At 41.5% G+C, this 14,016-nt stretch overlaps 2 protein-coding genes across 4 annotated transcripts in view; one reads left to right on the top strand and one right to left on the bottom strand.

Moving 5' to 3' along the window:
• The window catches only part of MYH9 (myosin heavy chain 9), an 84,617-nt gene that overhangs the window by 43,490 nt on the left and 27,111 nt on the right, over window positions 1-14,016 (top strand). For both annotated transcript variants that reach the window (XM_080971663.1, XM_080971662.1), the window contains exons 4-10: window positions 2,294-2,321; window positions 2,763-2,856; window positions 7,255-7,347; window positions 8,134-8,197; window positions 8,937-9,035; window positions 9,800-9,943; window positions 12,765-12,860. In XM_080971663.1, coding sequence (XP_080827789.1) covers window positions 2,294-2,321; window positions 2,763-2,856; window positions 7,255-7,347; window positions 8,134-8,197; window positions 8,937-9,035; window positions 9,800-9,943; window positions 12,765-12,860 — 618 coding nt within the window. The remainder of the gene's footprint in view (window positions 1-2,293; window positions 2,322-2,762; window positions 2,857-7,254; window positions 7,348-8,133; window positions 8,198-8,936; window positions 9,036-9,799; window positions 9,944-12,764; window positions 12,861-14,016) is intronic.
• The window catches only part of LOC308457706 (uncharacterized protein), a 40,896-nt gene continuing 39,746 nt past the window's right edge, over window positions 12,867-14,016 (bottom strand). For both annotated transcript variants that reach the window (XR_013977066.1, XM_080971841.1), the window contains one exon: window positions 12,867-13,946. Coding sequence is in view for 1 of the 2 variants with exons in the window: in XM_080971841.1 (XP_080827967.1) it covers window positions 13,900-13,946 (47 nt within the window). In the remaining variant the exon portion in view is untranslated. The remainder of the gene's footprint in view (window positions 13,947-14,016) is intronic.

Genomic DNA, 14,016 nt, shown 5'->3' with positions numbered 1-14,016 from the left:
TTGTGCGTTGCTGTAACAGCCCATCTCTCTGGAATAAATAATAATTTTGCCTTTTTAAAATCTGTATTGCTTCTTAAGTGTTAAAGACCAGGCTTGATAATAAATATTGAACAGAACTTGTATAGCTCATAAGACAGCTGCTCATTGAATAACTGCTCTGAAATACAGAGCCAATGCTATAGACTAATGCGTTACTTATTAAAAGCATAGTCAAAAGATACATATCTGGGCCTGTAAAGCAGATGTAGACTCCTTCTTTAATTATCTTATAAATGAGCATTTGGTTACATTTATTTTCCTTCTTCCTTTCTCACCCTCCTGCCCCAGCAAAACAAATATAGGCTATCTGAGCACTTGCACAATCCCCAGAAGGAGCAGCCCAATATCCTGCTGGACAGTCAGTTTTGAAATGGGTGCCTTTGTTGTATTTATTTTATTTATCAAAACTTACAGATCACATAATAATGATCAAGAAAGAAATATTTCTAAGCAGTTTACAATAAAATAATATAAAATATTTATCTGACAATACAAACACATTTAATCTGTAGGATAATCTCATGAGCATAATAGAGCCCAGACTGAACGGAAAATACAATATTCTAAAACATAACATAGCTGCTGTATCATTGTGCAATTGTGCAGCTTTTTCTGTGTATGCGTTAGCTTACTGTTTTGGGGGAGGGAAGTCTGTTTGTTCTAAGAGTTGAGCAACAGGAAGTAGGATACCATGCGGCACTTCTCAGGCAGAAGAATTCCAGCTATCCCAGTGATGACTGCTCTACTAGGCTGGGAAAATTCTCTCCTTCTCCTCGCCCCCCCCCCCTCCAAAGGGGCCTATTTCCTTTTATGGTAGTGTCTGCATACTTGCCATGTGACTTGCCTGTACTTGTGCAGGTACATTCTTTAAAGCTTAAGGAGGAGGTGACTAACCAACCTGCAGCTGACAATAGAGGGGGAGGAGGGATTGCTGCCACACTTGGGGTTTTTTCTGACTAGTTTGCCTGCTAATGCATCAAATTCTATAGGGATGAAGGCACTACTTTTCCCACAAAGAATTTCAGGCTAATTGGTCAGCTGCTGAGTTAAGTTTTTTCCTGCAGGCTGGAATGGAAGTAGAATGGCTCCTACTGTAGGCAAAAGGATGGCTGGTTATGACGCAAGATGCATAGGGCTTCTGCAGGCGTTCTCCATTTGGCTTCCCCCTATAGTAATGAGGCATGAATTGATGTTTGGATACAGAGACAGTGTACTTTAAGCACCTGTAGCTTCTTTTAAAAAATGTCATCATTATTCAGAGAAAAAACTGCCTTACTGGAATTGCCTGCATGATACAGAACCACCCAGTTGTCTATGTTACTAAATACACCTCCTGGGGCTATGTGCAAATGAATCAATGCCCAGTCATGCAGAGCCCATTAACTGTTGAGAATCCTTCAACTCGTATGCTCTTATTAACTGGTAGAGAGTCCAAAAACTTGTCACTTACTTTGCAAGGCACATGTATGCTAGTGGAGTAATCTAACTGGTTATTAATTAATTTGGGTGATCTCTGACTAACTCATGCTCTGAGCAGACACACTGAAATCAATAAACTTCAGTAACAAGTCAGTTTATTTCAGTGGGTCTACTCAGAATATGACTTAGTTGGAGATCACCCTCTGTATGTAGCTAAGCACCATATAAAATGCACTGTATATGAGTAGCTGAATTACTAACCCTGAATCCCAGCTCTTCAGTTTCTTTGGTTCCTGTAGCAGTGGTAAAAAAATCAGGTAAAAAAAAAATGCTATTGGGTATGGCTCTGTATCAGCAGAGAACTCTGGCTTGCACGCTTGGTTAAGTTACGTCACCTTCTAATCTTACCTGACACAAAAAGGAATTTTAGTTATACATGTAGGAGAGTATAAAACAAGTGATATGGTTCTCCCAACTATTTGGAATTTTTTTTCTGCGCATACCACACCAAGAGCAGGAATTCTGTAGATAACATGGTGGCTGTGAAGATAGGCAGGATTTATTAATTTATCAGTAATCCCAGTCATACTGTTTTACTTGAATAAGGGCAATATAGGCATTGAGGCTACCCTTTAAGACCCCACCCCTCCATTGCATTTTGTTGAATCTGCTGGGGGTGTATGTGCAAGAAAATACAACAACAGAGGTGCAGGCTGTGTTGAAGAGATTTGCCAAGAGGCCTGAGACTATGCAAGTTTGCTTAAGAGGCAGTGAGATGGAATAAAGGTGACCTTGGCCTGAATCTGATCGTCTTTTGTTTGCTTCTTAATTTCAGATCGAGAGGATCAGGCCATTCTTTGCACGTAAGTATTTGCATAATTTCCCCATTGCTGATATAGTTCTTGGCAGTTTAAGCAGCTTTTTAAAATGTAGTTGACTCACAGGAGTGGTTTTACTGTGAAACTTTAATCTCTCCGGGTCTAACTAATACTTTGAAAGGCAGGTGTGTGCATAATTTTTCACATGTTTACCAAGTCTCACTAGAAAAAGATAAGGGCAGATAAAGACCAGGAGAAGACGTTATAGGCCCCCCTAGTGGAAGCATATCAAGTGTAAATGCTTGGAGAACTGGTAGTTAAGAAAGCAACCTGGTAGGTATTGTGGTAACCTTGTTCACCATATACAAGCTAGCAAGACGTTTAGGGAAATATGTGGACTAGGCTCCTGAAAACAATATTTTAGAAAGTTGCTAAAGAGAGGTAAATGTTTGCAAATATATCCCGATAATGCTTTGCCTTTTGCAGAGGTGAATCTGGAGCTGGTAAGACAGAAAACACCAAGAAGGTCATTCAGTATCTGGCTCATGTTGCTTCATCACACAAGAGCAAGAAGGATCAAGTAAGTTTCTGTATTCTAATAGGAATTTGCTCTGCTATTTCAACTGCAAATACAAGCTGACCTCTTTATGGGAGATAATTTAGTACTGATTGATGCTTTGTAATAATGTGAATGGTCCCGAATTTTATGTGAGACTGGCTAATATTGTGCTCCTGACTTGTGTTCACTGACTTCAGTGAAGTGGCAGTAGATGTTGAATTGTGTCTAAATGACCGCTGTATGTGACAGTGCATTCACCTACTGGCAGGGAGGTACCATCTGCCTCCTTATTGTAGCGTCAGTTTAAAACTACTTGACCACCTCTTCTCCTGGAGTTGTGGCTGTTGTCCCCCCCCCCCCATTTGCAATGAAGAAAGTGTTCCATCACTAGAGCCTTCTTTTCTGTTATAGGTAGTAAGCAAAAACACTCTGACAGTGTGTGTCTTTTGTGCTAAGGAGGGTATCTATGAAATATTGTCTCATTTATTTTTCCTCCCTTCTCTTGATGGATTATGTCCGAACTCATCAGTTGGGACTTCATAGGTGAGCTGCACGTTTACTGCACGATCTGCACCAGGAATGCGTGTGTTGCTCTACTGTGTGACTTATAGCAGCTTTTCACTCCCACCAATGTCACTTTTTGCCACTATCAGTTCACAGTTTGAATCACACAGCTTTCTTCCTCCCGAGACATCCCGAATGGGAGACTACAGTTTACCTCATGACACTTTCTCACGTATAGTCAAAACCTATTAGTAATTCTCACTTTAGGTCTGTCTGAATAGAATTTCCTATGTGCGCTGAGAGGCATTCTGCACAGTGACACAGATACTCTGTGCTGTTCCAAAGAGGGTATCTGGTATCCATGGTATTCTGGCTAGACAGAGCCAGCTGACTTTCTCCACTCTCCTCAACCCATCCAGCGTACTTGCTGTGGTGCAGGATGTTGGGAAAGGTCATGAAGAAACTGCCCCGGCACAGGCTGGATGTTCCAGCTCAGAGCTCTTTGCCCAAGTTAAACACATGAGGAAATGCTAGTTATCTTGTAAACATTATAATGAAACCCAGATGCCAAGTGTATTCCCTGTTGCTACATAAAATCTTGGGTTTTGATTCTTTAATGTACTGGCATGCTGTGTGTCCATAGGGTTAGCTCTCAAAATATCTCTGCATGGTGTGTGTGCGTGTGCGCACATTCTAATGAGTGGCTTTTGGAAGCAAACCAAGATATAGTCTTCTGTATGCCAAACCTTTTGAGAGATGACAGCTGCTCCAATAGACTGTCAGTGAGTATACTTAGAACAGGCACAAAAAACATTTCTGTGTTAGGATTTAGGGATCTGAAAGCATGTATATTCTGTCCCAGTGCTGTCAAAACCTAGGATATAAGGTGGCAATCAATCAGCCCCCAGTGTAACAATTTTGGAGCCCTTCCCCCAGCTTTAACTTGAAGTCCTTTTGGGGTTTTTTTAAGATTAGTCAAAGTACTGTATTGCTTTTAGAAGCCTGAAGCAGACATAGAACTTTTTTATGTTGTGTGTGTTGATGTTTAAATCTAACTATCACAATCAATCTTTCCACCCATGCTTTTGAGTAGGAATTAACAATTATTAATGGCTTATTTAGGAGAGTTTTGATCCCCCCCCCCCAGACATGCTTAGAATCAATATTTGTGATAGTTTCCAGGGTCAGGAGACAGGCCTGTTGATCAGGAAAGTTGTGTTAAAGGATGGCTGGATATGACATGCACCCGGCTTTATGTATTAATAGTGCTAGGCTTTAGATTGCAGAGTTTTAAAACCACAACTTGGGCAAACTTTTCACTTTGCAATTGAAATTCTTAGCACCGTAGTGCTTTCAAGCAAAGCTGTCCACAGCATTTGGTATTTTCTAAAGTTTCTCAGCAGCAGCATTGCTGGAGGAGGAGGTTGGCATGATCTGCTGTTTCAGCAGACCGGCTGGTTAGTTCCAAGGTGGGACAATTAGTTCAAACTGTCTCTTCTCATCCTGAATCCCTTCTGAGATCTGCTTCAGCTGGCTTTAGTCATGAGTAGAGGGGTGGAAATCTTTAAAAGCCTTTTCCGGACCAGACATCAAATATCTGAAGACTCCCAAGGGTGATACTGTTCCTGGATTCTTTCCTGGAGGAAGTATTTGGAGCTGCTGTGTGGGAAAATTGTGAAGATACTCTTTATGCAAGTTTTTCTGAAACGATGAAAGGCTCATGCCCACACTGTGGCCAAATGGAACAGAATCTGTGGCTGTAGTGACATGCATGATTAAATTGGCTATGCGACACACAAAAAAGAATGAAAAAGTTCAGGCTGCAACTGAAGAAAAATAAATATTAGCAACCCATATTGAGGACCTGTTAGGACATTATTTCACTCCTGGGATTGTGTCCAGAAACAGGCTTTGGGCTCATATGTCCCTCACTGTGTGATCAAATGAAGAAATTGCATAGGGTATGGGATTTCCTTGGTTCTGTGACACCTTAAGTCATGTTCCTGATCTCTTCTTGGTGGGAAATAGTATCCGAACAGACCCTAACTCATGAATCAGATATTTCAGAAAAAGGACATTGTATATTACTTGATCACAATATGCAGTCATTCCCTCTACTAAGAATTGGTGGTGGTGAGTGCTGGCAGAAATTGAGCTAAAATGGGACTGCTGAGAAACAAGAAAGTGGTATTGGATTGAGGGAGTCTCATATTTGAAGAAGTCTTAAGCAACGCCCGCAGCCCTATGAGGACAATCCCCCAAACAACCCATTGAGGACTGAGCATGCCCAGTAGTCATAGTTGGGGGAAAAAAGAAACAGCACTCCTATTTGGGGATGAGTATGTATTGCAACGTCTTGTTTCAAATGCATTTGGTAGCTCTAGGTTTTCATAATCTTACTGTCAGCTAGGTAGCCAATTCCTTCTCTAAATTCTTCACTGGTTAAGTTTATATGGGGAGCTACAATAGCTTGTGCTTCTTTGGGTCTCTAAAACAGCCTCCCCCTTCCTTCTGTGGCTGGCTCCAACCCATTTGTGTCTCTTCTTAATCCCTCCCCCCCATTTTTCTAGTGAAAAAGGTGCAATGAATTACTGTTGACTGCAGAAAAACACTCAAAGCAACCATTGCTCCTTATAGTTACATTTTTAGCCCTGGAGTCCTGCATTGGAATATTTAAGCTGCTGCTGCTTCCTCTAAACATAGCTTTTCTTCAGATCTTGACCCTGCGCTGAAGTTGTAGTGTTTCGGTCTGTGACATCACTCATTTCCATAGCAACAGATTGCAGTAACAAACAAAGGATTAGGACTCCACTGCAGGATCAAACGGGAGAATTGCGGGGGGGGGGGGGCAGAGGCCTTCCTAGCATACATGCACATGTGACAATAGAGGAAATTCTACATTGCTGGCAAAATAAACTTTTCGGCACTCATCTGAGGCTTTGCTTCCTTCTGCACAGCTGATGGGGTGGTCTGTGATGGATAGCAGCTGTCTTGGCCAGAATCTATTCCAATGGCCCAACAAGCCCACTGTCACCATGAAACAATGTTGTTGCTGCTGCTGTTGTTGTGGTACCAAGCTGCACAACGGACAGCAGAGTTCAGAGCTCTTCTAAATGTATGTGAAGTTGGATCACTTACAGGAAACCCAAAGCAACAGTTGAGTAAAGGCCCCTTTCTTAGCCCTGCATTCAGCTGAGTGAGCAAAACTGTCAAGTTTACACTGCAACTGTTGTAGCACCAGCAGCAGATTTGGTGCTATATGGAAACCGAAGAGTTGTGTATCTGAGCTCTGGGAGGTACTAAAGTCCAGTGGAAAGCAAGTTCAGAAACATGGAAAGCTGGAATAGGAGGAGAAGTTGATGCAGTGTGATCTTAGGTCAGCAAAAGTGGAACAGTTTTTCAGCAGCTATGTATTCATATAAACCAGGGGTCAGCAAACTTTTTCAGCCGGGAGCCGGTGCACTGTCCCTCAGACCTTGTGGGGGGCCGGACTATATTTTGAAAAACAAATCAAGAATGAATTCCTATGCCCCACAAATAACCCAGAGATGCATTTTAAATAAAAGCACACATTCTACTCATCTAAAAACATGCTGATTCCCAGACCATCCGCAGGCAGGATTTAGAAGGCGATTGGGCCAGATCCGGCTCCCCGAGCCTTAGTTTGCCTACCCATGATATAAACCTTGAAGGCAGCAGGTTTTGTTTCTCTGAGCTTACCGTATGGAGAGATTTTTCTTTTGATGTCATTAGTTTACCATTAAGGAAGTGTATTTCTTAAGGCATACATCTCCCAACACATCTATACAGTGCTACTTATGGAAATAAGAGTTTGGAGCCAGGAGTTGACAAAATATATCACCTTCTAAATGAATGGGTTGAAAGTAATTTTCATGTCTGATTTCCTGACTCCAGGGGGAGCTTGAGAGGCAGCTACTGCAGGCCAACCCCATCTTGGAGGCCTTTGGAAATGCCAAAACAGTTAAGAATGACAACTCTTCAAGATTTGTGAGTATCTGCCTCCTTACTTGAATTATGCATTTGAAGTTTGGGGGGCAGGGGAAGGATATAGTTGAATGTGGTTTTAGCTGTTTGGCCTTGGATGTAGTTCTGAATGCAAACTTCACCTTGTCCGCATTTGAAGGGTATTTGGGGCAAGTAGATTACCCACAAACTCATATTAATACTATATGCGTGAGTCATCCTAAACCCTGATTGCCTCTGATATAGTTAGCAATATCAAACATTTTATTTGTATGCTGCCTTTCCAAATTTAAAACCATGCTCAAGGCAGCTTACAACATATATAAAAAATTACATAACTACATAAACATAATGAAGTAGTTATAAACAATAAAAGTAATCATAAACAAAAAAAAATCAAATATACTTAGCTGTTTACTGTGTAAAATATCCTTTTTAAGAATGATTTGAAACATTTATTTTAAAAGGAAACTGAAGCTATAATGGTGTGGTATTAGACATTAAATACCCTGTGCTATGTAGCACCTGGAAATGAATAGAAGCCAAAGTGGCCTATTTAAAATTATATTTTCCCTGCCTTCACCACAAGTGGCATCTGAGGCGGCAGATGTCCTAGGTCCTGGTCCTCTACTGAGATCCATCTAATTTATTAATCACTTAATGCTTGTAAGAGTATCCCGTTATCAAGTTCCTTGGCTGTTCTGTAGAATGAGCCTGAGTTTTATATAGAAATCTAGAATAGCAGCTGTATACCCCACATTTACAATATGTGTAGTCGGCTAAGAGTTCTTGTTTTCTTTCTTCTTTCAGGGAAAGTTCATCAGAATCAACTTCGATGTAAATGGCTACATTGTAGGAGCCAATATTGAGACCTGTATCCTTCCCACAGATAGGGAAATCCAAATAACAACTAAAGTGGGGGGAGGAGGAGAGCACACAGGCATCTTGGCTTAAGAAAAGGTGTGGGCGGATAGTGTTTTGAAGTTGTACTTTGAAGAAGCAACTTGCCTTTTATGAAGACGATAATATTTTCAGAAGAGCTTGGCAACCTTCGATTAACGTGCATATGAGTAGTGATCTTATAGCTACATTTAAAATAAGATCTCTTCCTGAAGTACTTGTGATCCAGTTCAACATAATACACCATTTGTGAACATTTGTGTTAACTCACATGCACTATGGGCTCAGCTGCTGAGAGCCACGCTAGGGCAGAAGCCTCAATCTGGCAGAGTACTGTAATACATGAGCTGCCTTTTAAACATACCTCATTGAGTCCGAAATAACAACTCTTTACATCCTCCCCCCAAAACCCTTTATTATGTTTTGCCAAACTCCTGCACAGTTAAAGTTCACGCAAACTGGGTTACTTTGTTTTTGAAAAATCTTTTATGTATCTTTTTCTTTAATAGTAGTATGGTGACAGAAGGAGAGGATAATATGAACAGAAGTCGAGCATTCAAAGTATAGAGGCTTAATTCCTGAATGTGAGAGGTTTTCGCAAAAACAACTTGCCCAGTTTGGGTCTGAGAAAGATGCCAAGCTACCTGAGAATCTGTATACATATAATTTATGTAGACATGGGTAGTTGTTTTTTCTCCCTTAACTTACCAAAGATCTGTTGGAGAAATCGAGAGCAATACGTCAGGCCAAAGAAGAACGAACATTCCACATCTTCTATTACTTGCTGACCGGGGCAGGGGAACACCTGAAGAGTGAGTACTTGGTGCTTAAATTATAGACTCCTAGTTTACTAGTAGTCTCTTTAGAAGTGCTTTGCACAGGCATTCTGTCTTTTTTTTAACCCTTTCCTCTTGTATAGTCTTTGTTCCCCCAAGACTGATCTAGCTTTGTCAGACTCAACCAATGTCAACATTTCCTTATCTGAAGGCTGTACTGAGTTAATTAAGGACATGAGAAACATCAAATTAGGAGTGTTAACAGCACTCTTAGAATACTGCAAAAGAATTTACTGAACTTGCAGCAAGTAATTGCCCTTCAAATGATTTACGGGTGAGAATATAGGCAACAGGGAGTTACTGTTTTTGTAAGTAAGCTGGTTCTGCTGCTTTCCATAAGTGTTGTACCAAATGGGTTATTGAAGTTATACACCATTTAATTGAAGTTAACCCAACTAACCATTTTTTGTGGATGCGGGATAGTTCTTACCTGTTTACTACTGTTGCATAACTATCTGCAGGGCAGTGTTTAGATCTCTAGATAAGGGATGAAAAAAGATTCACGTAACCTTTTCCGATCGAAACAACATTAAGCTTCTGCTTAATGTTGAAGATCTAGCAATTGCTGGAATGCAAGAATACTTAGCCTAGGGTTTAATATAGGAGGCCTAATGCAGACATCCTTAATACTGAGTAGTTGTATATTTGAGCTGTCAGACTTGTCATATAAGCCTTGCTACTTGCCCTGAATGTTTACCCTGAAGTTATGCACTAATGTTTAAACTTTATTGCCTCTTTAGATGACTTGCTGTTGGAGCCCTACAACAAATACCGCTTCCTTTCTAATGGGCACGTTACAATCCCGGGTCAGCAGGACAAGGACATGTTTCAAGAGACGATGGAGGCAATGAGGATCATGGGCATTCCAGATGAAGAGCAGATTGGTATGAAGCTTCTAAAAAGGGCTTTAGAAGTGCAAGCGGGTTGTGGTGAAGATTGCTAAATAACAGTGATATCCCCAAGCACCTGGATACTTTGAGTTGTTAAATGAGTGATCTGCATGTGCCTATCTGGGGATGTTAGATAGTGGCCTTTCCCTGCATTCAGGTTGATTTTGGCAAGTACCCTCTTTCTGCAAAGAGAGGTTTCCAAAGGACAATCTCTCTCTCTCTCTCTCTCTCTCTCTCTCTCTCTCTCTCACACACACACACACACACACACACACACGAGCAAGTAGCTTGCCAGCCTACATTTCAAGCTGCCCAGCTTTCTTTCCACCTTATTTGCAAGCTTGGTTAAAACAGCTGCTCCTACTGCTTTGTGTTGTGGATGAACATCCAGTGTAAAGGTTTTTAGATGTGTAATTTGTTGTGTATTTAGCAGATTAATTGCACTGCAGAAAGCGTGCTGGGGAGACCACAGATTTAGGAATATATATATATATATATATATATATATATATATATAGTTTGGCTTTAATTACAAAAACAAAAAGTCCTTTTACATTCAATCTATAAGTATGACCCATTCACCAGGGTACTGAGAGAGGTACACACTGCTCTTTATATACTATACCCAGTTGCTGACACAGCTTAATTAACACAACTTAACAGCACCTGCTATACTGTTTCACAGCTGTAAAACTAGGTCATGATATTTACTCTGGCCTTTAAAGAGATACACATCTTGTGAAACAATAATGAACCTTAATTTTTAAATAAACCATTCAACATAATTGAGTGGTGAAAAAATGCTCCTCCTTCCCTGTTTCAGTTGCTGAACGCATTAAATACTATACAGTATTAAGCATGTGAAGATCCCACATCTGGAAGGCAGGTGGTTTGAAAGTCTGATTTTAGGCTCAAGGGCTTAAACCTCTTTAAAACATGTTTGTTTAAATTGAATAAAAAGTAACTGTTTGGCTGGATAAGTTGGTCCATCTGATGGAGCAAACATACAGTAGTACAGTGTTTTTGGAATGACTTATATAGGTTGCCTTAGCTTGGAAGTTTGGAGCTTGGGATGTTTAGGCAGAAATAGACAAGCCCCGCAGGGGTACTGAAACCTAAAATGAGATGCTTGACTTTGAAAGAGTAGAGTATCTACGGGCCCATTTTTTCCACAGCTAATATTTAATCATGATACTCTCCCCATTGTGTTGTGTGGGGTGAAATCTGTGATCCTCCCATAGGCTCTTAACTCATGAAGAACAGGCAAGTAGCCCTCATTGATTGGAGATAGCAGCATGGGTCATGGTAAATTTGCAGCTCCTGTAACGTAGTACTGTATCCTGAGTGTCAGAATCCTTAGTGCACCAAGGTCCCTGCCTGTAAGACATACCTGACTCCAGATGTGGCATCACAGGAGACAGGGCCTAGTGACTGTCTGCATCTGTCAATACAGCATTAGACTCAATGTTTTGGGGTAACTTAATCGTAGGTGACTCTGGAGTCTGCCTGCTTCAGTACTGGCATTGCCACACAGTGTTAGCACTACCACTTTGTGCTTTAGAAGCTTGGAAGATTAAAAGGTTAGACGTCATTGCATATACAATATCAGTGCTCCTCCTGGACCTTTTATGAGTGGACCCAAATGTATCATTTTGTAAGCTGCTTTGGGTGACTTGTGAAAAAAGATTAATAAATGCAATTATAGTAACATCCACTCTCCTCTTTCATAATAAATCTGTTAGGCAAAATGTGTCAGTCTCTTTGTATTACATATTCTGCTACCAAATAATGATGCCTTTCAGTATTTGGTAGCAGAATATGCTACATTTTCTGAAATGTCACAGGTTGTAAGATTATTATTATTTTTTTAAAAAAAATTTCCTTGACTTTTGGGGCGCATGAGCTGGATGATAATAATGCCCTTTGAGCCATCTTGCCTTTTCCAGGAATTACTGTTTCTTATATTTCTGATCAGGCACACATGTAATTGTTTTGTAAGCTGTATGGTCAGAATATAAATCTAACATGAATACAATGTGTAACCAAAAAGGTACTAGAGGGAGGTTTGGGAAGACTTAGACAATTCCAAGGTTTGTAGAAGTACCAAGAAATATTGAGATTTAAAAAAAAAAAAAAGGTGGATGACCCTCTGTCAGGGAACTGCCATCAGTGCCGGAGGGAGAGAGCAAAATCCAGAGGGATTCCAGAGAGCGTCCCGGGATTGGGAGAGGCAGCCCCTCTTCTGGGGAAGAGAATCAGCGTAGCACCAGTGGAGAAGGGGGGCAGATGGGGGAAGCGGCGAGGCGGTCCCATGACTCCTTGCCGGGGACCAGCGGGGAGAGTAGAGGTCCTCCGCTGCCTACGCCCTCCTTGCGCAGAAGGCTTTCGCACAGAGAGAGTAGGAGGAGACTGGGCGTCAAAGAGCTTCTTTGCTGGAAGAAGTTTAAGAAACGCCCACTGACGGATTCTGCCAGCGATTGAGACAGCCACGGGTGAGTGGCTGTCCGGACAGAAAAGGTTCACTCAGGCAACCCAGCCAGGTGTTTGCACCGGCTTACGCACGAGCAACCCCTAGAACCACTACACCCTCCCAAAACATGGAAGACTGGCTGTTGGGTAAGAGGAGAAATGGTGTGGAGTATTGTGGAGGAGGCCATGGCTGACTGGGACGGTGAACAGAAGCATTTTGTTGCAGATCCATTTGTGCGACTCCGATATACCAAAAGGCTAGTGGGAATGAAACAATTGGTCGTTCGTTCATCTGTGCCTGGTGTTTCTTAAGTGACATGTAGTAACTTTTGGGTGTTTTCTTTAGGTCTGCTGAAGGTGATATCGGGTGTTCTTCAGCTTGGCAATATTGTCTTCAAGAAGGAGCGCAATACAGACCAAGCCTCCATGCCAGACAATACAGGTAAATAAATTCCCCCATGGGCTGGAAGTCGGTGCTCCTTTGTGGAAGAGCCCACTTCTTAAAATGTTGGCATCACATATGAAGTCAGACGAGAGTGGAAATATGTACTGTAGTGAACTCTAGTGAGTGTGTGCAGCACAGCAATACCGTTGATGGCTTTTTGATGTAAACTGGATATCCTCGGTAACTGCTGTTGCCTCCTGGTGGCAAACATATTATCTACATGTAAATATTGGGTCATCCACTGTGTAATTGCAACCACCCGGGAATAGGCACATGTAATGCCTGTTGCTATTACATTATAGAACGCAGGACAAGTGAAGGAAGGGGTGTAGAATGTAGGGAAAGAGTGAGGGAGAAGCGTCAGTTGGTGGTAGCTGAAAGGAAAGATGCAGAAGAGAAATGGAGGACATAGGAGGAAGAGAGTAGACAAGGCATCAAGAAGGTGAGGAAAGCTGAACATGGGCAACAAAATTAATAGATAGCAAGCAACTGTGTATGATTGGGATTAACTACAGTGACACAAACTTGACTGGTTTGGGGTTGGGTCACTTGCAGGAAGTTGATCATCAAAACTAGATACTGATTCTTGATCTATAGGAGTGAATATCTCTCCTCATCTATATTTTAGAACAAGTATGCATTACAGACTTTCTTGTGCCAGGCAGAAGGTGAATGAGGGAACAGCCAGAAACTGAGTTCCAGTTGTGTAATGGGAGCTGGCATGCATTTAGGACTTGAGTGGGGTTGTGATGGAACCTGCTTCCAATTCACGGCTGAAACAAATTAGTTTAAATGTCACAGTTGCCCTCTAATATCAAATGTGAAACTCCTGACTGAGACAGATGCTTGTGTGTTTTGAAATTGCTGTGATCATGGTTTCTGGCATTTGAACACCAAATGTTAGAAATTTGATGCCAAGCCAGAGGGGCAGTAAAACCTTGACTCAGTAAGCCAGACCTGATGCCATCTACAACTCAAGTGCCTTAAATGGTGAGGGGAAGTGTAGCTGTGTTCTCTGAATCAGGGAGTCTTTCATTCATAAATGCTCATGGAATTGGTGGAGCCACCAGCAGGTACTCGAGTCTGCAAGAAATTGTAAGCAGCCAAGTGTAAGCTGTTGAAAAACCTTCAGAAATCAGCACACCTTTCTTAG

This window comes from Podarcis pityusensis (assembly GCF_964106645.2).
Source record: "Podarcis pityusensis genome assembly, chromosome: 10".
Taxonomy (NCBI): Eukaryota; Metazoa; Chordata; class Lepidosauria; order Squamata; family Lacertidae; genus Podarcis; species Podarcis pityusensis.
This window is presented reverse-complemented; position numbering and strand designations above follow the sequence as displayed.